At 38.4% G+C, this 22,886-nt stretch overlaps 5 protein-coding genes across 6 annotated transcripts; 3 read left to right on the top strand and 2 right to left on the bottom strand.

The window, feature by feature from the left end:
• Positions 1-6,178: 6,178 nt before the first annotated feature.
• Positions 6,179-8,260, top strand: LOC119073562 (ribosome biogenesis protein BRX1 homolog). Its single transcript, XM_037179118.1, has 3 exons — positions 6,179-6,412; positions 6,470-7,262; positions 8,035-8,260. Exons 1-3 carry the CDS (start codon positions 6,233-6,235, stop codon positions 8,199-8,201), a joined length of 1,140 nt encoding a protein of 379 aa, XP_037035013.1. The 5' UTR covers positions 6,179-6,232; the 3' UTR covers positions 8,202-8,260.
• Positions 8,261-8,291: 31 nt separating this feature from the next.
• Positions 8,292-12,235, bottom strand: LOC119073471 (choline transporter-like 1). 2 transcript variants are annotated; one of them, XM_037178977.1, is made up of 12 exons: positions 12,008-12,234; positions 10,810-11,188; positions 10,587-10,751; positions 10,294-10,523; positions 9,937-10,234; positions 9,734-9,878; positions 9,536-9,670; positions 9,319-9,481; positions 9,167-9,247; positions 8,958-9,098; positions 8,848-8,899; positions 8,292-8,766 (listed from the first exon to the last, which is right to left on the bottom strand). In XM_037178977.1, the coding sequence occupies exons 1-12, from the start codon at positions 12,113-12,115 to the stop codon at positions 8,630-8,632; spliced, it is 2,034 nt and encodes a 677-aa protein (XP_037034872.1). In that variant the 5' UTR covers positions 12,116-12,234; the 3' UTR covers positions 8,292-8,629. The 2 variants fall into 2 exon arrangements, with proteins under 2 accessions (XP_037034872.1, XP_037034871.1); XM_037178976.1 differs by having other exon boundaries at positions 10,294-10,751; positions 12,008-12,235.
• A 1,118-nt stretch (positions 12,236-13,353) lies between these two features.
• Positions 13,354-17,167, top strand: LOC119073448 (peregrin). Its single transcript, XM_037178941.1, has 5 exons — positions 13,354-14,186; positions 14,241-14,418; positions 14,477-15,985; positions 16,060-16,443; positions 16,500-17,167. Exons 1-5 carry the CDS (start codon positions 13,481-13,483, stop codon positions 16,966-16,968), a joined length of 3,246 nt encoding a protein of 1,081 aa, XP_037034836.1. The 5' UTR covers positions 13,354-13,480; the 3' UTR covers positions 16,969-17,167.
• A 1,928-nt stretch (positions 17,168-19,095) lies between these two features.
• Positions 19,096-20,604, top strand: LOC119073613. The gene is made up of 7 exons (XM_037179191.1): positions 19,096-19,407; positions 19,473-19,594; positions 19,660-19,811; positions 19,876-19,981; positions 20,036-20,150; positions 20,217-20,294; positions 20,359-20,604. The coding sequence occupies exons 1-7, from the start codon at positions 19,258-19,260 to the stop codon at positions 20,413-20,415; spliced, it is 780 nt and encodes a 259-aa protein (XP_037035086.1). The 5' UTR covers positions 19,096-19,257; the 3' UTR covers positions 20,416-20,604.
• On the bottom strand, positions 20,336-21,242 carry LOC119073647 (zinc finger matrin-type protein 2). Its single transcript, XM_037179245.1, has 2 exons — positions 21,007-21,242; positions 20,336-20,916 (listed from the first exon to the last, which is right to left on the bottom strand). Exons 1-2 carry the CDS (start codon positions 21,113-21,115, stop codon positions 20,432-20,434), a joined length of 594 nt encoding a protein of 197 aa, XP_037035140.1. The 5' UTR covers positions 21,116-21,242; the 3' UTR covers positions 20,336-20,431.
• Positions 21,243-22,886: the final 1,644 nt, after the last annotated feature.

The following is a 22,886-nucleotide window of genomic DNA, read 5'->3' as shown; positions in this document are numbered from 1 at the left end:
GAAAACTGGAGCTACAAGTGTTACAGGCAGGCCCGGACAGGCCATACGGTGAATTCGGTGGATTCCCGAAGGGCCTTTTGGATTTTTGTATAAGAATTTTTAACTTAAGGAATTTGAGAATTCAGTTTTGGATTTTTAGAAATTTATTTGGAGGCATTCCTCGACTATTTAAGTAAAGTCCAGGGTGCCGAAAGTTGGCAAGCCGCAAGTAATTTCAACGTGTTAACAGTTAATCTGGTATAAGACGACGTTAGCCAGAGTTTGATACTTATTTATGTAGACACTATTGTATTTTAAGACATGCATTGTACACAACACACTTCAAGTACTAAATATAGCAATGTAAAAAAATGTGGACATTTTTTCCATACAAAATAGCACTCTATTTGGCAGCTGTAACTTGAAGAATTTTTGCTTGAAGTGCGTTGATTTACTTTTTTTCTATGACCTCGTCAGGCAACACCTGAATGGAAAAGGGATATATGTAAAATAAAGAGTGAGGATCATGCTTCAACGTTATGAAATCAAAACCTCTAGATTTTGCATATCTCCCTTTTCTATTCAGATGTTCCTGACAAAATTACACAACAAAATATAACTATATGTCTTAAAAATCTCAGTATGGAAATGACACCATATACTTCAGCGCTTATACAGAGCCGAATTGGTTACCGACTGGGAGATCTATGCAAAAAAAATTTCATAAGACTCGAAAAATTGAAACTTTCATACAAAAATTCAAAAAGCTCGGCGATGCCCGGAGTGGCCAGTTCTGCACTGATACATTAGCGTAAGTTTGAATTCACAGTCATTCCGTTTTGCCTTCGTGTACATGACAACAATTCTAGGTCAGTATTCATAATAAAAAATTGGTTCACTGGACCAATACCCTTGCCAATACCCTCGCTAGAAAACAAACTTCGTTTTGACTCTGTCAAAATACCACCTTATTCCACATACACTGTTGATTTAATTTCTGAATTTTCATGTAAAATGCGTCGGCCACGTTGCGTTTTTACAACCTTAATAAATCGTCATATGAAAATAATCTTTGGAAATGTCCATTTTTGCATTTGAAATATAAAATCCATGAAATTGGATATTTCCAAAAGAACACTCAAAACCTCATAATGAAAAATTCTTCTTTCTGCTGCAACAGTTTTTGATCTCTTTACAGCGTGATCAATTACTATTTTTGGTTTCAGAAATAAAGCGCATAAAATATAAACTTCGATTCCTTTATCTAAATCTGATAAAAATTCTGTGTCGAACCGGTTTTAGAAATTTACAGTTTATTCAATACATAAAAGAGCGAAAGTGCATTCATTACAATCGTTTACAACGTTTGGCAGTACGCTGAGTTTCATTTTTTTCGTTCGGTTCAGTATGTACGCTCTTAGTCGATGTGACTTTTTCTGCCGTTGCATAGTTGTCGTGATTTTTTTGATTGCGTTTTCGTAGTGAAGTCGTCTGTAAATTGAAAGTGTTCAGAAATATTTGTTTAAAATAGCGAAAAGCTCAGCACATTTACCCGTAATTTGTAGAATGAAGTAGATTTATTCATTCTACCGCTGAATGCATCCGATGTCTGCTGCGTTCCAGTAGTGCGATTAGCTGGTTTTGTTATAGTGGCTCGAGTTTCACCGTCAACAACATCCACCTCTATGGTGCGTTTTTTTTTTCCGGGATGAGCTGTACTTCCAGCTGTTTTACGGATTATTTCTTTCGAATCGTCGAGGCTTTCATCCTCCAAACAAATTGCATTTGGGCATTCACCGACGTCATTCTCTACAGTTACACGACAAACTACTTTAGACGTGCGACGAGCTGGTTTTGTTTGTGTACGTCGAGCGCCACCTTCAACTACAACCACCTTTTTGGCGCGTTTTTTGTTTCCTGGACCAGCTGTACCTCCAGCTGTTTTACGGATTATTTCTTTCGAATCGTCGAGGCTTTCATCCTCCAAGTAAATTACATTCGAGCCTTCACCGACGTCATTCTCTACAGTTTCACGACAAACTACTCCAAACATGCGACGAGCTATTTTTGTTTGTTTGGCACCTTTAGCTGCATCGGCATTTTCCAGCAGTTTTTTTTTATCAACTTTACGGCCAGCTTTTTTTGGTATTATTTTTTTTGGATTCTCGATGTGTTCGGCCCCCAAGCAAGTCGTATTTGGGCCTTCGTTGGCGTGGTCGTTGATATCAGATTTAATTTTTCTCATTGAGGTAACTGGTTGCGGTAGTGTAATTTTTTTAAATCCATTCTCATAATAAACTCGATCCATTTCAGGCATTATTCCATACATTTTCTGGATGTCAGCTATTTTCCCTGCAGAGACGGTGGAATGGAGCTCCAATCCTTGTAGTTCCGGAACTGATTTGTAACTTTGTTTCAGTAAAATGTCTGCAGGATTAAAGTCGTCTTCAAAATCCAATTTAAACGAAATTTTCGCATCATTTTTTTTGTAACACAACTGGACTACTCTCTTATATGGAATAACGGTGTATTTTGATGCCTGTGCCAGACTTTCGTAGTCGAAGTAGTCAACATCTTCCATTTCTAGAATAACGAATTGAGATTTTCCATGTGGTATTTTTCGAAATTCCTTTAAGAGCGAAACGGGACTGTAGATGAACTTTCCTCGAAGAAATTTTTCGATGACACTGTGAGCGCAATCGACGTTCTGTACTTCTCCATGACCGGCTTCCGAATATTTATGGTAAATCGTTTGTAATTTTCCAGAGTTATCAGAATTGAGAAACTCCTGTATCGCTGCCGACATAAACGAATTTCTGTTTTGAGGCACACAGCTGTCCGACCATAATGTCAAGTGTACCATTTCCGAATTGTCCAAGACAATTTGTTTGAGAGCCTTTACCAAAGCACTGGCGAGATGGGTTCCTGCTCTTCCACAAATAAATTCGTTCCAGACGATGTTGTAAACAATTTTGTTCACGACCACAGTCAAATTGTACACACCGAATTTCCTCAGGTAAAACAAAATTGATGCGTTTGCAATGGGCAGTTGAAAAACGTTTTCAAGATCGAATTCGGCAACAACACTTTCTGGTTCCTCATCTCGATCTTTGTTCCGCTCGTTGTGAGCATTCGCTTTCCGTTGGCGATGTTGAGAATAATCGATGATTTGTTGCTCACTGGGATTTCGGAGTTGTTCATGTTCGACACACTTTTCGCAACGATCTTTCTTTGGATGAAAGAATGCCAAATTGAATTCATAATTGAAAATATTCCGGTAAGCGCTGAACTTCAATGGATTTTCCGATTCTGTCGCGTACAGTCGATACATTTGGGACAAATTCAATCCCGGATCCAGATATTGCTTGTTGGTATTTTGCCGGCAATAATGAGATTCCATTCTTGGGAACTTGTTTATGTGATCTCGAACCTCTTGCTTGTGACGTTCATCCAATACTTTTTTTGTGTGTTTTCCATGCATTAACGGACCAGGGGTAACTGTTTTTCGCTCGTTGCTTTTTCCGAAGAAATAATAGACACGCCCCTTGTTGATATTCAATGTGTTCACGAAGAATTGCTGGCAGACTTGAATGTCGACATGCATGTAATTGAAGTAGTACTGAAACGATTTATCTTTCTGACTGGTCTCGGACTTCGTTCGTTTGCGAGCACACGGTGATCTCTTGACGTTGGATACGTAGAAGTGTCGCTTTTCCTTATCATCTAATGCCCAAAATGAATCGTAGATATATTGTCGACCCTCTCGGTCAATTTTTGCCATGCATTGGAATGGACAGGTCGATTCATTCGCACAGCCTGTCTTTTTGACAAACTTCCCCGACCGCTTCTCACCCTTCTTTGTAACGTATGGCTTGCCTGACTGTCGATTGACCTTAGCAATGTTTGCTTTCCAATTTTGAGGATTTCGAGAACGTTTAGTGGTCAATATTTTTCCAGTTCGTTGATCATTGCTTATTTCCTCAGCCGGCGCGGACAGTTGATATGGGTTCACCGACGAGACGTCGTCTGTTTGATGAACTGAACAATTGGTTGGGGCACTGACTTCAGTTTCGTTTTCAGGCAAGAGCTCTTGGGACCAGCTACAAACATTAATTTCAATGAATTTCCGTTGAGATTCCACTTATCAGTCACGTTCAATCAAAATGAAAAATATTTACCCGAAGCTTTCGTCGTCAAGATTAAAAATCAAATCGCCTTGGACGAAAAACGTTTCGACAGTTTCACTTGAACTGAAAACATAATCACTGGGTAAATGCTCAAACTTCTGCAATTCTAAATTGTTCGATTGCAGTGAGTTATCGTCAATAGATCCCATTATACTTTTAGAAAAATGAACAAAAAATTTGTGTACAACAGCCTGTTGATTGTCTTTTTTATTTGAAATTTGAATGTATTTGGAAAACGCAGCCTACTAAGAGCATGCGTTTCATCTTAATTAACGCTGCATTACCGAGTGATTGTTATGAAAAAGTTGTTTTGATTTTACTTTAATTAAATCATAATCCTGAGATCCAGGAAATAAAATATTTTATGGGTGTGTGTTTCTTTTTGGATATTTCCAATTCCGAAGAAGGGACATTTCCAAAGATTATTTTCGTATGACGAAATGTAGTTTGGTTACTAGAGAGGGTATTGACTGGACTCAATTTCAATGAAAAGGGTAATGTAATATGTCTACACTGGGGATTGCGACTAAGTAATTTGGATTTTATATCTACTAAGCAGCTAGTATCCAACATAGTCTCGTACCACAGATTAAACGCACTATCTATTCAATCGAACACTGTCACATTGTAAATATTTTTATAGAGTAAAACATACCACTTTCAAGGTTTTTTTATCTGGCATTTTCCTTCTTTCCTTGTCAGAATGTTAACATGTAATAAAGTGCAAAAAAATCAGTCTGTTCCAAAATCTCGAAAGACGAAAGAAATGACCATCAGTAAAATGTTAAGTCAAATTATATTTGATTAACACCTCCTACAGTACTGTTGTTAATATAATGAAACTGGTTTTGGAATGAACTACATCACCTATATTAATATCAACAAAATATCGGACAAACTTGACTAAAAGAAAATTACTAAAATTCGAATTTGCTGAACGAAATATTTATGTTCCAGATAAAAACGAGTCAATCAAATTGTGAACCTCAATTATGCGTAAATAAATATCAACTTCTAAATTCAAATAACGAGTCCGTTTAGCGATAACATAGCACCTAGTACCAGTACCAGTATAGACCAAAAATGTTTTTATTTTTCGCATTAATTGGTTATTTTGAGCGGATTCTTGAGATTCTTCTGTCACTTGTGTAAAATGTGGAAGTCGAATAGCTTATATCGCAACACCCTCAAGGATTATGTTGCTTATAAATCGTTCGATTGTTCAATTTGTGTTGATTTGTCGCACCTAGCGATACCAATTTCGTTATAGAAAAAGAGGTTTCAAGGGTTTCGTCACGACAGAGTAAAGTTAACCAGGCAGGAGCGCTGATTTGACTAGGGACCTGAATAATCTAGTAGCCCTATATTTTTTGCGAATAAATTTTTTCAATTTATGTCAGTGTTCATTTGAGTTCATTTTCATCCAGTGTATTAGGTCCCTTATTTGACGTTTCGAAAATGAACCGCTCCTGCCTGGTTTATTTTACACTGCCGTGGTTTCGTAAATAATGATTTTATGCCTGTCTGTATCATTCAGGGCCTACTTTTTGGAAACTAATTTCTTGAATTTCTCGAAATTTCTCGAATTTTCTCGAATTTCTTAAAATTTCTCGAATTCGAGAAATTCGAGAAACTTCAAGAAACTCGAGAAATTATTTTCTTGAATTTCTCGAATTTCTTGAATTTTCTGTAATTTCTTGAAATTTCTCTAATTCGAGAAAATCAAGAAACTTTGAGAAATGCAAGAAATATTTCTCGAAGTTTCTTGAATTTCTCAAAGTTTCTTGATTTTCTCGATTTTCTCTAAAAGTTTCTAAAAAGTAGTCCCTGATCATTAGTTGAATTCAAACATTCTTAACGGTTGCCTTTATCAAATTTTCAAAGTCCAACTTGTATCTTCATCCTAATCTCGTTCTAACAATGAAATTCAAAAAAACGCGGCAATGTCGCACACCGCTCCCTGTGGAAAAGCGACGAAGAAGCGAAGAAATAAACAGTGACAGTAGTGACAGTCTTGACAGTTCAACACTTCGCCGCGCACATTTTCTATTTGTTTCTTTACAACGATGAAACACGTGCGGGAAACGGCTTTGGTAAAACCAAAATTAAATAATAAAACGAATAAAGTGAAAAAAACGAAATTGAAGAAAAAGAAGCAGAAACAGAATGGCATCGAAATAGTACCGAAAGAAGAGAATGAAGCGATTCCGGCTACGCGTACTTCCGATGAACCCATTCCGAAGAAGGTAAAACGTCTTGGGATTTTCGTGTTTTTATTTTGCGTTCATATTCCGATTATTTAGGATAAATGGGTAAATCGTCAACGAGTGCTGGTGTTTGCTGCCCGTGGCATATCGTTCAGAGACAGACACCTGATGCGTGATCTTCGTACGTTAATGCCACACCACAAACCTGAATCCAAAATGGAACGTTCAAAAACGTTGTCGGTTATCAATGAAGTGGCTGTAATGAAACACTGTAACAAAGTGTTGCTGTTTGAAGGTCGTCGAAAGCGTGACCTGTATATGTGGTGCTCGAACATACCAGATGGTCCATCGGCGAAATTTCTCGTTGAAAATGTCCACACATTGGGTGAACTGAAAATGACCGGCAATTGTTTACGCGGATCTCGACCATTGTTGTCGTTCGATGACAACTTTACGGACGTTCCATATCTAGCACTGTTGCGCGAACTATTTGTACAGACATTTGGTGTGCCGAATCATCATCCCAAATCTCAGCCGTTCTTCGATCACGTTTACACATTCACATTCGTTGACAATCGCATTTGGTTCCGCAATTTCCAGATATTATCGGAGGATGGTGGTCTGGCCGAAGTTGGACCGCGATTCGTTTTAAATCCCGTCAAAATATTCGACGGTTCGTTTGGCGGTGAAGCCATTTGGGAAAATCCCGATTACGTCAGTCCTGCCAAATACCGGCAAATGTTGAAAAAGAAAGCCAAAGATCGATACGTTGATCGGCTGGAGCAGAAAGCCAATTATGAAGCGACGAAACCGGAACATTCGTACAATATAGAAGATATGAGTGAAGTGTTCGGCGAGAATGAGGAAGAGATTGCAAAGGAAATTGTTGGTAAGTTAAATGAACAGTTTTCTTAAGTAGGTCTGTCTTGAGGATGGTCTGGGATGGCTTCTTGATCTCTTTTCAACTCTTGAATTTATTTAACGCTTGAACGATACTCTATTAGATGTGTTGTTTTCGCCTGTAAGGCTGTCGTTAGCCGTTCATTCAATCAACTGTACTTCTTCTTTTGATTTCATCTGTTATCGATAACGACGGCAAAAATAATGACAGCTCTGTGTAATACGGTCCCTTACACAGTAAAATGCATGTTAAAAAAATTGAAGTACTAGATTTGAAATCAACAGATTAAAAATGCTTTGATCGATGGATGTAATAGACCCATACCATACAACAAATGTACTAATTGGTTAAATTACGGTTAAGGTTCGGAACAGGTGAAAATAAGGCAACGCAAAATAAACTCAATCGCTTTGTAGATGCCAAGGCAACGTCTCGAATTTAGTATGATTTGTAGTCATCCCATTAGCCTTCCGTTGATCATATCGGTGCTACAACTATAAACGTATTAAGGTGGACCTGTTTAGAGATCCAAGTTTGTATACGTTGACACAGCAACGTACAGTTAGTGCGGTTGACGATAAATCAAGCTAAATACGATCTATCGCTCACGTCTTTAGCAATTGAGAGCTCAATGTCAAAAATCTCGCATTTTGTGTTCGATGCCTGCGTTCTATCAGTCTGTATAGCTTCTTTGCACGCCACCATTATGTCCATCAAACGAGGTCGGTTTCTCATTCCGCAATTATTTTCCTAATTTCAGCCAAACAAGCGGCCCATCAATCTTCGGAATCTGAAAACGAGGAATTGAAGAATATGGAACGCAAAGAGAAGAAACAGGTGCGCAAAGTGAAGAAATTGATCAGCAAGAAGAAGGAGCAGGTAAACAAGTCGATACAAAAGAAATTGAAAAAGAAATCGATTGATTAAGGACATTGATGTTTATATTCAATTTAAAAAATAAAATATTTTTGTTTGTACCACAACAAGAACAAGGTTTTCGTTTCGTTTTCATCTTGATTGTTTCCATAAAATTTGTAAATATATTTCTCATGCGCTCTTCACAACAATTTAAGTAAAAAATATTGATTTTTTGATTGGTTGTATCCTCGTGTCTTTGTAGTTTATAACATTGAAAATTGAGGTATGAATCATGCGTTTCTGTCTTACATTACTAAATACAAAATATGTTAGCGAAAAAAGGTGAATGAAATGAAAAAAATAATTTAACGAATTTCACATTGATAGAATCTTTTGAATCTATAGTCAAGGATATATTTGTGCTTAGCCATTTAGTGTGCAATACTTATACAATGGACGATGATTAATTTTGTGGACTTTAATTGGAAGCGCTGGATTTACGCATGCACCGAACTGAATGGTTGCTTATTGATCGGTGTCAATTCTAACGTTTGAACTACTCGTTCCTCGACTGGGCCCGGTTCTTCGCCAAGCAATTTCGCTAAATTACTTTCCTTCCATCGACCATTGGGACCTTTAAATCGTCAAATACATTTCGAATGTCGAGTTAGCATTGGATAACATCAGAGATTCTATCAATCTCACAATCACTTACCGTTAATTGTTCGATCTTCGCAGACGCACAAAAATAGGGTGTCCACAACGATCTGAAAAATACAATGTTAACAGCACAACGAAACGCAGACACCAATTGTCACATTTTACCTCATACAGCGACAGTATTATGTGAGCAATGAAAAATGCAAATACAGCAATGAGCACACACGGTATGACATAAAAATGAACATCTTCACGGTTTCTGAGTATTAAAATTGAGATCAGGCCACAAACGGCAGCTACAGCCAGCTGTTGGGAAACAATGGGAACGGATTAGATTAAACAGATGCAGCTGATTGTATGTGGCTTTGAATTACTTTTCCCAGGAATAGAATGAAGTCACCGATTCCGTTTATCGTAGCTACTTGTAGAGCATTGGCCCACATAGCGTTCCATGCCTGTTGACAAGTTGCAAATTTGTTTTTTGTATGTTGGGCATGTTGGTCAGTCAAAAGTAAAATAAACTTACGATTCCGGCGGCTGGACAGAAATTGACGCTTTCAATAGCAATGACAGTGTACGCATTGTGATTTAAGTATCGAATGAACTTTTCCAAAAACCAGAAACAGCAGATACATGACTTCAGTCCGCAAGATGCACATTCCGATCCTTTATCAGCTCCGCTCTTCATTCTACAAAAAAAAATGATTGCACGACCCATAGATGCTTTTGGAGCGAGTACTCACTTTGCATATAGGTAAGTCAAAATCAATCGGGGAACTTTGAACATTGTTATCAACAGGGACCCTTTTGCAACCGAACCCAGGTGATACTTTATCAATTTCGCAATGGAGTGCAGTATAGGGGAATCAGTTGGTTTTCTGTAAAAAAAGACGTTATGTTAGAGACGCGACAATTGAAAAGAATTCCCTGAAAGTCCTCACCTGAAATACCAAAACGCGACAGCACCAGCAATAGCTAATTGCTGACATGCAAATATAAATTCGCTGACCCATACTAAACCAATCAAGTACAACCATAACATGCTTCTCAGCCAATCAGCCTCAACATATTCGACCAACTGAAATGCTACAACGAACGAATCGATCTCTGTCATTATGTCCCGTTGCACTACTGATCAACTTACATTTATAATCCACTCCGGTGTTGTTCTTCAAGATACCTTTCGGTGCTGTCGCATTATTTTCGACTGGTTGGAGTTGAGCATACGGAATCAGCGGCTTCATTCCCGGATAGTTAGCCGTAGCCAAGCAAATTACAACCGTTATCCAAAATGTTAAAAATATTGACAGCGCTATGAATGCTAAAATCGGCGGTCCGGCTAGTCCAGGTAGAGTTAACATACATTTACTTGCCTCTTCAAATAAGGCAGCCAAGGCACTTAGTTTGGAGCGTAGGAAGAAAATGATGATAATGAGGAACACCTACAAAGCAATTAGTTTACGGTTGATTCGCTTAGAAAAGTGTTTTGTATTCCATTTACCATTATTATTGTCGCTATAATAGCCAACACATAAACAGCTGTCTCGTTTCGAACAAACTCTTGCAACAATGAATGGGTCACGTTAACATCCAGATCGTGTTTGATGTTGTAGTAGGTCATCCACAAGATGACGGTAATTGAGATAGACGCAATGACAACAAATATACAGATCAACCAGGATATCAAATGCGTCAGCCAATGCATTAATGCGATAATGACGATTGATAACACTAAAATCGTACAACGAACGTTTTGCGATCGAGTTTGCAATTTCATTTTTCTAAAATACTCACGTAGAGCACCCACACTCATCAATATAATTAACGGCCATGTTATGTAGAGGTCACTAAGTAACTGCTGAGCTGCGCTCCAAGAATTGACCAGATCATACATATCTCTCACCTGTTCACCAGGCGCATTTTTGCCAGAAGGGACACATCGATGAAGTACAGGAGTGCCTTAAATCAAAGGAAATGTTTAATAAGCGTTGCAATGGTTAACTAGAGCACTACGTACTTTCATAAACGGGAAATGGTGGACACGGACCCAAAAAGTCAAACAACTTGAGATCTCTTCGGTCCGCTTCCAGTAGCAAGCTCATATTGAAGTCATACCGGCATAGAGACGTTGACGTGTCCTGGTAGTAACTGTACAATTCGTTCTTGTTGTTGATAAGTCGTGTCGGACATTCTTTGACGCAAATTTTGAGCGTTTGTCTCAGTTCTTTTACATCAAGGAAAAATAGATTCGGTCGATCGATGGTATTCAGTCCAGATAGTTGTAAATTGGAGAATTTTTCGTTCTTTTTTACTCCGCACGTATTGCCGAACGAGTCGTATCCGTTGATCAAACGAAGAGGATTTCCGTATACAAAGGAGAATATAGCGACGACGATCTGGAAATGGATTGTCAAAACATCAGGTTTCAATCACTTCAATAGACTGTAAAAATAGAATTCATTTTTCTACGCGTCAATGGACCAATTAAAATTGAAACAACCTTCGAAAATACAACTTCGAAAAGTGTTACGTTTTATTCAACCGAATAGTAAACAGAACTCCCTATCGATCTACTGATTTTTAAAAATTCATAATAATTAACTCAATTACGGTCATTATAACGTGTTATCAAACGAAGCATTTTAAAGTCGAAGAAATGGTGTTTTGTCTGGTCTAATGATAATTTAAATTTTGGGTTAACCGACAAATGGTAGAACTTCAACCGTCTATTATTGTTATTACAAGGATGGGGTGGGTATATATAACATTCGAAAAAAAATGTTTTGCCTACATTACAGTTCTACAAGTTGTATCAAAACCCCCCTAATTCATGTTGACCTAGATGCGAATAAATTCACACTCCAGCAAAGCTACGAACAAATTATTTGCAATTTATTCTGATATCATTAATAAAACAACACCCCCGTGCCAGTCATATGAGCGTCAACAGAACAAAAATCACGAGAACACATTAATCTTACGGTTTCACCGAAACTATTATGTCATTGGACCACTTTCAGTAAATTAAAAAATAGTTTCGTGTATCCATCATACACAAAGAAAAAGAATCACCCACCCAGTGATAATAAAAATTAATTAAATGTTAACAGGATATTGATCGTTTGTGATAATGAAATCACCACCCCGGAGTATGCAAATTTCATTCGAATCACAATGGTGCGTTCAACAAATTAATGATAGGTGCGGTTTCTTACCATAAAAAGCCAAAAGATTATGTACAGAATTAACCAAAATATATCTGTGCATCCACGAACCGCTGTCGGCTCATGATGGGGATTGGTTTTACTCTCGAAGCACCCCATTTAAAACGAAGTGTAGTAAACTGGAGTATTTGTAGTAATTACAGTGTTATTGTTATGTGCTTACACCGACGCGAACTGTTTCGTTGTTTTTCTGTTTTTGTTTGTTTGCTTTCCAATGTTTGACATCATCAAACGCGTTTCTTCTCTTTTGCCTTCTTATTTTCGTGTGCGTTAAAGGGAACGTGTTAGGGTTGAGCAAAACGTTTTGATGCGTTATCGTCGAATCGAGCGAGGAGTCAAAAGAAATAAAATCGTTCTTCGATTCATCAGATTATCGCACCGGTTTGGATATTAAACATTATCAATCCGTCTTTCAAGAACACAAAATTTTCATTTGTTTCTGGATTACAATTGAAAAATAGTCAGAGATGACGCTTCTTCCAAATTGTTATCGAATTCGACTCCGGGAATACTTGAAAAGGGTGCTCACGTTGGCTGATAAGGCAATTATTATTTTAGAAAGTCCAATACTTCGATTTTTGTGTCAAATTGTGTCACTTTTGATTAAATTTTTTCTGAGCAAGAAACCCTAATCCCACTTTTGACTATTTATCAACCACAAAAAATGCTCATTTGTGATTACTAAGCTCGCCTTCAGCTCGAATTATTATGTTTCTACACAAGAATTTCCAATTATGAAGCTTCATTTATGAAGCAAACTACATATATGACACAAGCGATTGCTCTATAGAGTATTATGATGAAAGATAAAGCAATATTTTGACAAACACCCCAAGACAAGTAAAAATAAACTGGTCTTCGGTCTTCTTACTTACATCGTAACATGTTGAAAGAGAAGCAATTACTTTCACAAGTACCCCAAGGCAAGTTATAATTAACCAGTCTTCGGTTTTCTCGCTCTGATCATAATAGTCTATGGTTATGTATTCGTACATGTGGCGAGACGGAATATTTGAATGACAGTTGGCTACAATGGGAGAGAATGGAACCAATTTTTTTTGTAATTCTCACGCATTCTCTCTCATTAGATCCAACTGTCATTCTATTTAGCCACAAGCGTACTAACCTATCATTTCTCTAGTTAATAGTCAATTCCAGAGAAATGTTAAGTTGGTTAACATTTCTCTGGTCAATTCCAATGATTATAGGCCCATAAATAATAATTTTCAAAAAAACGCACATCAGATGCGCATCTATTGCATGTATAGGCATTTTGAGGATTTTGAGTGAAACGAAAGCAGGTGGCACGTTAAATGAACAATTTGGCAACCCTATAATTTGACGTATAAACTCCTCATTCGCGCATTTTGTTGAACTACTGTGTGTTGTTTTGTGAATTTTGTAGTGAAGAAAGTTTATTTCCTCTCAGTTTTCGGTGTGTAGCAAAAAGCAAATCGCCTAACCATGGGCCTAGACTTCGATCCACTTGAATATTGTCGTACATTGAAAGGAACACCGCCGCCGTACAAATGCCCATTGGAAAAGTGTGGAAAACTTTATGAATCTCTTTTCGGTTTACAATATCATCTGAAAAGCTATGACCACGACAATCCCCATGTAACACCAATCACAACCAAAAATCGAAAGAAAGGCAGACACCGTACCAAATCTACGATAACACCGAAAGCAAAAATTCCATCCACTTCGCCGAAGGAAGCGCTAACATATTTGGAGGCTTTGAAGGTTGTTCAATTCGATATCGACGGTAAAAGTGTCAAGGTGTCGATCGAAGAAGACAATCCCATCGTAACCAAGGAAGATTTCGAGAAGATGGTCGCAGATAAGGAATGTACGACAACATTTGTCGAAATGGCACCAGCTGCTCACATTAAATTGCCTGAAGCAGCCGTCCGTGAAATTGATGGCTATAACATCTGCGATGCACCACCTCGACCAAATGCGTTTATTCGATTCATCGAAAAAAGTGCGGAGGAATTGGATGGCGAGGTGGAGTATGACGTTGATGAGGAAGACACAACTTGGTTGGCGATTATCAACGAGAAACGAGCCGAACAGGGACTTAATGCTGTTAGTGTTGACACGCTGGAGCTGCTGATGGATCGACTGGAAAAGGAATCATACTTTCAGGCAGCAGCTAATGGACAAAGTGGTAAGAGTTATTCGTGCGAATAGCAGACGAAAGTTAAATTTTCTTTCATTCTAGGCAACGAAGTGGACGATGACGCCGTATGCTGCATTTGCATGGATGGTGAATGTCAAAACACAAATGTTATTCTGTTTTGTGACATGTGTAACTTAGCTGTTCATCAGGACTGTTATGGCGTTCCGTACATACCCGAAGGTCAATGGCTTTGTCGCAGGTGTTTGCAGAGTCCTAGCACGTATGTGAAAATGTTGATTCGAAAAGTGGTTTCAGTCATTTAATTGCAATAATTCCAGGCCAGTGGAATGTGTCCTTTGTCCGAATACTGGTGGTGCATTCAAGCAAACGGATGATAATCGTTGGGCTCATGTTGTCTGTGCTTTGTGGATTCCAGAAGTTCGTTTTGCCAACACAGTATTTTTGGAGCCGATAGATTCATTGGAAATGATACCCCCAGCGCGTTGGAACCTGAAATGCTACATTTGTAAGACGAAAGGAGTTGGTGCATGCATACAGTGTCAAAAGACTAGTTGTTGCACTCCGTTCCATGTTACTTGTGCGCAACAAGCTGGATTACATATGAGAATGGATACCGTCAAAGACAATACGAGCTCAGCTCATCCGATTACAGTTCAAAAAACGGCCTATTGTGATGTTCACTGTCCAACGACGAAGAGTAGCACAGATCTGAACGCACTGGATGCAGACGAAAAAGCGCGACACAAAAAAATGAAAATGGCAAGGGAAATGTTAGCTAAGAAACGGACCAGCGTTCCGTTGATACTGATTCCAACCATCCCGCCGAATCGGTTGCAGGAAATCAGTGCACTTGTCAATATCCAAAAGAAGCCACAATTCATTCAACGTTTGATCCCGTATTGGACCTTGAAACGACAATATCGAAACGGCGTACCATTGCTGAGAAGATTGCAGAGCCAAGGTCAATCGCATCAAGGCAATAGAGGAATTGAAGGAACACCAAACGCTAAGGAATTGTACCAACAGCTGAAGTATTGGCAATGCTTGCGACAGGATCTGGAAAGAGCTCGACTATTGTGTGAATTGGTGCGTAAAAGAGAGAAGTTGAAGGTTGCCCTAGTGCGTGTCAAGGAACAGTGTATTATGATGGAAATAAATCCGATTGAAGCTACAATGAGTAAATTGCTGGACGCTCTGTATGAGAAGGATGTGGACGAAATATTCTGTGAACCTGTGGACATCAATGAAGTGCCAGATTACACGGAAGTAGTTAAACATCCAATGGACTTGAGCACAATTAGATTGAAATTACAATCCGGAATGTATTTCACGCTAAGCGATATGGAAGCCGATTTCAATTTGATGGTCAAGAATTGCCTGGACTACAACAATCGAGACACGTTTTACTACAAAGCCGGTCAGAAAATGCGCGATCAAGGTAGACCGTTGTTCCGGAAAGCGCGCGAAGAACTCGAAACCGAAGGAATGCTGGAGATGCAGAGAACTGACGATAATATTTCGAAAGAAATCGACGGCGAGTATAAGGAGTTAATCAAACAGAAGCCCAGCCCAGAGCTGGTGGAAAAGTTGCAAGCATTGCTGGAAAAGGCGACTCGTATGAAGCATGGACTGGCTAGGGCGAAGGTTACAAAACAAATTCGCATGGAAATCGAAAAAATCAAAAAAGACTTGAAAAATCTGCAAACGGATAGTTCACAGTCGGATATGGAATTGACGAAGGCTGACGAATTAACTGTGCAGACCCCACCATGCAGTCCGATAAAGAATTTAAACAATAGTGCGTCTCCAGCTGGTGTTAATAGAAGGTAAGCCCACAATTTTTCCATTCGATTTCGATTCAACAAACAGGTCTTTGACAATCGATTTTATACAATTTCAGAACTGCTGTGCTGTTTACTCGGAAGGCGGCTCAAAGGAAACCGGAAACAAATGTGAAAGAAGAACTCTTTACCGAAACTGTAGGCATTACTGAAAAAGTCAAGTCTCCGAAGAAGCCTGGCCGTACTAAGAAAAATTCGAATCGAAAAAGTGAAGAGGGTGAAGTGGTTGAAAAGATAAAAACTCCAACGAACGTAACAAATGGTCTGCCTAAATCCAAAGACTCACTCAAAGACCCTTTCAGTATGCCGGATAGCTTCCGCACTTATCGAGCCCAAGAGAATCGTGATTTGTCCGATTCGGAGGAGTCTCATGTCAGCTATTCAGAGAGTACATGCAGCAGTTGCAGTGGTTTCAGTGATAGTGGAAGCGGAACCGATTTCGGGTAAAAAATGTAAAGAAAATGTTTGAAAACTATTCATGGCGAAATGACGATTTCAGGTCGAGTTTTGAAGATGGTCCTGACACCTGTAGCGATTCCGAGATGCATTCGAGCGAAGCAGATCATCCAAAACTGCAAGCCACCTTAGAACCTCTTCAATTGGTCTGGGCTAAATGTCGAGGCTATCCATGGTATCCGGCGCTAATAATTGATCCACAAATTCCCAACGGATTCGTGTTCAATGGTGTACCTCTGCCAGCACCACCACTCGACGTCTTAGCACTACGAAAGGATAAAGAGGAGCCCGTATTTTTGGTTCTGTTTTTCGATGCAAAGAGAACGTGGCAGTGGTTACCACCGAATAAATTAGAAATTTTGGGCTCTGACAAACAGTTCGATCAAGCAAAATTGATCGAAAGCCGAAAGCCAACTGACCGGAAAGCAGTTAGCAAGGCATATCAGGATGCATTACATTATCAGAGTCAAGTTTCCGATTTGGACGGTCAGGGACCCGGAGCTATAATGTAAATATTAAGTGCGAGTGATCGGATCATGTGAACAAAATTCATTGGACATCAGCTGTTATACATTTTTAACGTTTCCATTCTACCATTTTTGTAGTTTATGTTTTTCTTCTATAAATGGTATATTAATGTTGTGACCACAATTTAGGATTAGGTGAACTTGTTGTACGCCATTTTCACGCGGACGAGAATATAATGAGTTGGAAAAAAAAAATTAAATTTAATTCTAGTTCATCCTTTCGATCGTTGGAAGCGGAGAGTTTAAGTGTCACGTTGTGACCGCAGTTCCATCAACAACGTAGTTTCTTTTTTCCTCATCTTTCTCAGGCGATAAACATGTTATGGGGACAGCAGGGGTCGTACTACTCCTTATTTTCCTGATTTTCCTTATTTTTGAAAAAACCACCTTATTCCTCCTTATTTTTGAAAAAGTTCCTTTTTTTCCCTTATTTTTCAATAATTTTGACGAGAAAACTACATTTTTGGATAACAGATAATAAAAAAAAAATCGCTGCGCGGCAGAATACTGAGCAATAGGGTCATCGTAAATCTTCACCCGATCTCCTACTGCTAGTAAACAAACCATAGAAATGTAGTTCCTTGTTGTCGATTTTACTGAAGAAAAATATCCACGTGGATTACAGTAATTTTGCTACCTTCCCACTCAATGGGAAGAGCGGTGTTGAAGAAGGGGAGGGAGGGTAGAATTGAAGGTAACGGACGAATGTTTGGAAAGAATTGCCTCTGTCTCACGCTAAAAAGCGCGGTCATACTAAGTCAGCTAAAGCATCGACTTTACAAAAAGTCAGTCTAAGAAACAATCTAACGACAATAGAGCACAGTGGGGGAGGGGGTCCCAAAGTTTCAAAATTTTGGTGGACGCCACTTGTGTGCGACCTGTTGGAGGCTTGAAAAGGTCAATGGAATCTACCTGTTCCAAGTCATCTATGGGAAGAATCATTATTTTATTATTTCACTGATGTACTAAGAGGGAAACTTTCCCAACAAACTATTTGGTGGTAGATCACACAAAAAAACAAGACCTACATAAACTTAAATTCATTTGATCAAATTATTGTGTTGTTTACAAATTTGATATAATTCTGACCTCAAATCTCTACTTCACCTAAAAGAAAATTAAGGAATGTAGCATATTGAGAAATGTACAGTTTTATCCTGAGGTTCAAAACACGACCTACAACCAATGGAATGTTGTAAAGAGCCATAGTCTTATTTTGTGGGTTGTGTGGATTATTTGTATTAATATTTACACGTAAATATTCACAGTCCACAAAATAAACAATTGACATGGTATAAGAAAGTAGCGGTAAGCTAAGGTTAATAATTTCAAATTAACTTTTACTATTAAACCATGGTAATTCATAGGCCGCGTTCAGGAACGAAAAATTCTTCACTGAGTGAACATTCGTTTCGTTGAGTTAACGCTGTTAAGTTTAACTTTGAGGTTAGATTTCTCACGATGTACTTTGGTCGTGAAAGTTTACCCAGATGTCATGAACGTTTCGTTTCTGAACGTGGCCCATTGCGTTTAAGTGGATTTAAGTGGATTAAATTAGTGTAAAATCGTTGAATATGGGTATGGGAATTTTTGAAAAACTTCGTAATTTTTGATTATGAGCCTAAAAAAGCGTGCAGGGGGTGTGCGTATAAAAAATCATCAAGATTTTTACCCAAAAATTTACTTCCAAGCTCCTTGTTTTCTCCTTAATTTCAACCGAAAAATTCCTTATTTTCTCCTTATTTTTTTAAAAAACCTCCTTATTTCCTTAATAAGGCACGCCATTTTTGAGTGCGAGGTCTGGGGGACAGTGATGAAGTCTATAAGAGGGATAGTTAAATCTCGTTTTTAATTTTTGTCGGAGTAGTCCTTTTAACAGATTTCATGGAATTTCAGGCACTTCGCTTTTGCTATCGTGTTATCGAATACCGAAGAATGTTTTCAGAAGTGGTGTTCGATTGTTGATATTACATGTTCGTACAGAAATTATGCATTCCACGAGTATAATTGTTATGTCTTCAGTCTGATAGGAATTTATTTATTTATCTTTTGTTCGAGCATGCATCGAACCATTCTGCTTACATATCATACGCTTCACCAGATAGATTCTTGATAGAAAATTTCAGTCCAGAGTTACTTCTCCTTTAATCAATAACATTCCATTCAAACATTTTTAGCATAATACCAAAGCATACAAAGAAAACGATAAGTCGAGAGTAATAAGAAAGTTGTTTGTAAACATCGCGGGGCCAGTCTAAATGATTTAACGTAAAAATGTTTTATTTTGTAATTATTTTATCGATTTCCCTATTAGCGTCCCAAACCACACCAACATTATCAACGCTGATTCATAAAATTCTTTTCAAACGACCCAGTGAATCAGAGTTTGCATTTTTAACCGGTGAAGATAGTAGTGCCGTTGCGGTAAACACTTGAAAATTTAATGGAGAAATTAATTCCAATTTTCCGGACAATTTTTCTTTGAACAGGATTGCGCTAAAGAAGTATGTGATGAGAAAAAGCTCATGTTACGTCTGGCTACGCTGAAAGTTATTAGCCCGGAACGAATCGTTCTAATGTTCACTTCGGATAATTTGAATGACTTGTGCAGGTATCCGAATTTATTTTTACTTTTATGCCTTCAACTGCTAAGGTTTCGAATTAATAAACCCGAAGGAAGTTAGGTTCAAACATCGATGAAGTTAAGCATGAATTCAAGTCATGTACTCCGTTGAAACGGGACAATCTTTACTGGATGCTATTCCAAGGAGTAGAATCAATGTATGGAAAAATATGCAACTCTACCAAACCCGGAAAATCTTTACAAAGTACAGCTCCTAATTAAATTGAATTGATTAAGGAATGGTCTGACGTATCTTTTTCAATTCGAAGATCTGATCAACAATCGTGATTGCATCGTTGAGTTACGTGAGGAGTATATCGATTGTGAAGGGCCGGCTGATTGGTTTGAAAAGGAGAACCAAACGACTTTGTGCGAGTAATTATTACAATTTGCCTTAAAAGACAGTCGTCGTTATATTGAGTTGTTTAGGATCTACCACGACGTATTAAATTGTCAGTTCGTTAAGACAGCCGAATTGTGTGGAATGGAAGTGGCTCATTCACTTAGACTGTTGACGAAGACCGTTTTCGATGGTACATTGTTGGTGAGAGAAGCTTTAAACAAAAGTCAAGACACTCAGACTCAGACTCCAATTACGCTTAACTTACAGTTCAAATGCAATGTTGGTGATCCGCCAAATATTCCATGCCCCATGCCAAATGAAGAATATTCGGCCTCAATTGCGACGGTACGGTAACATATTTGACCTACTGTTTCGTTCACATAAAAATTTTATTTTCACTTTACAACAGAGGCAAAACACACTTGGGCTAACAATATTGGTTTCCGTATATTTATTCAGCTGCTAATAAAGATCTTAATTCCTTAATTGTTCTTTTTGCTGCCACCGAAACCAGCAAAGCCCATTATAGCCGCAATGTCTGATGTAGCCTTACTATCAGCATCGTCCGCTTCCTCTTCGGCCTTTCGCTTGCGATCTTTCCGTTTTTCCCGTTTATATTCTTTGTATCGTTCCTCCTCTTCCTTGGCCTCGCGAACTTTCGACTCCAATTCGTAGTCTTTCTGTTTCTCTTCCATTTTCTTCTTATTCTTTTGAAATCGTTCCTTCACCTGATCCAAGGAGCTCCTTTCCACTTTCATCGACATTCCCAAATTGCGCTGATGTTTCTTACCGTTGATGTGATCCAGAAAATTGATCGAATCTTTGACCACACAGTCGCACACATTGCAATAGTATCCACCCGTTTGGGAAGTTGGAGTTGTTTTGCTAATCACCACACTTTTGCCAAGTTTGCTGTCCAAATCGACTTTGTAGTCGCGGCGTTTGAGAAGTTCGCGCGAAATCGGAGCTGTAATTTAGGGTTCGATTCAAATACTTTTTCTTTTGTAATTGAAAGCAGAAAAATTATGTTCCAGCAAAACAACTAAGCTACACCTACCGTCCTCATCCTCCTTTTCAGCTTTCTGTCCTCGAATTCGATCTTGAGCCAATCTTTCGTATTGGCTTCGGTCCCACTTTCGACGATGGTCATCTGGCCGTAAAGACATCGCAGATATTGTTTTCTTTGAACTTAAATTGAACTGAAACCCTGATGACCGAATTATACACAACAAAAATAAAACTTCTATGCAGTTCTGTCAGATGGACAAACTTGGTATTTGACATTTAAATTCTGGAGCCTGTTAGCCGATTATGTGCGAAAATGGGCACGCCATAACAATTTTTTCACTATAGGTTTGTTCCAAGGCCATATGAATTGTCAAATTTCATCCATATAACCATAACCCCAATAATACCTCTGTGTAAATCGCGTAGGCGACGTTGGTCGATTTGTATGAAATATCACGTAAGCGACGTTGCTATGGATGAAATTGTCGTTCTTCGGGTTGTCAAAGTTCGTGTTTACAGTTACTTTGAACAAACCTATTTACGACCTCTTGCGTATTAGAACAAATAGGCCTTATTTAGACCGCTATTTTCCCGTTGTATTTCTTTAGTATGGTTTCGACTCAACAAAAAATACTCCGTGTGAGAGGGTCAAATAAGCAAAGCAAAAATTGAAAAAAATAAATTTTGTCTCTCCCACTGACTACTTATTTGGTAAGTGTAAATCAAGTCTTAAGTTGAATTCACCAAGGTTCTGAAAGATCAGGTTGAGACACTTCTGAGTTGTCCACGAGGGCGGCGGAAGTTCCCCGTGGAACACAAATTTTGACAATTTAGACATAATTTGTTAAACACACTCATAAAAGATTGTGTGAAATGAAAACTTGAAGTTTACTTTTCACACAATTTTTAATGAGTGTTAACATGCCTAAATTGGAAAAATTTGTGTTTCACCCGCCTTCGTAAGTGTCTTAACCTGTTCTTTCACAGTCTTGGAATTCACAGCCGTCCGTTTTGACAGTTGGAATTAAAACAATGAAAAAATCATCGTAGAGCTAAACGGAGGCAAAACGGACGACTGTGTAATTCAACAATAAGTTACTCCTTCATCAAATGCATCATTGTAAATTTACGCCGCCGATCACCATTATTGTTTTCATGCAGCGACCGTGAGAAAAAATTTATCGACGCACACCTCTAACTCAATTACAAAGATAAAACTTGTCTTTTCGCATCAAATTTTGCTGCACTGAGTGAGACTATTCAGTCAGGTACTGATTTTAAAATCCATAAAAGTGAACGCAGTACGCAAAATTATCAAGTTTTGTACCTGCTTTTGTAGGCACCCAGTGAAAAAGAAATAGAAAACTGACGTTTTATTGAATAACTGTGGATTTACATAGCAACGTAAAAGTGACAGATGCAAAAATTTTCTCATACGGCAACTCGAAATTTCATTCATAATTTTAATTTTATGAATGAAATTTCGGGTTGCAGTATTTAAAAAACATTGCATCTGTCACTTTTACGTTGCTATGTAAATCCACAGTAACAATAAACTTATAAAGCATTCGTTGAAAACACTGAAAAATATGGGTCTCCTAGAGCGACATTTTACATCGAATAACTTTATGGCTTGCAACAGAATTTATATGGGGTATGTGGGGTATGGAATGAAGGAGGGTAAGTCCAGCAGCTACAACACCCTATAGTCAGTTCCATGGATAAGTTCTGTTGCAAGCCAGCAGGACTGTCCAAACATTTACCATATTTTGAGTCATAAGTCCAGAACGGGTGGCCACCCTCTCCGATGATTATGAAGGTCTGCCAGAGGCCTATATTTCTACATCATTTCTACTTTTAGAAACATTTCTATCTCGAGTTATCACAGAAAAACTGTTTTCATGACCCCTTGACATGATATCAGTTTTC

Source organism: Bradysia coprophila, unplaced genomic scaffold (genome assembly GCF_014529535.1).
Source record: "Bradysia coprophila strain Holo2 unplaced genomic scaffold, BU_Bcop_v1 contig_138, whole genome shotgun sequence".
Lineage (NCBI taxonomy): Eukaryota > Metazoa > Arthropoda > Insecta > Diptera > Sciaridae > Bradysia > Bradysia coprophila.
This window is presented reverse-complemented; position numbering and strand designations above follow the sequence as displayed.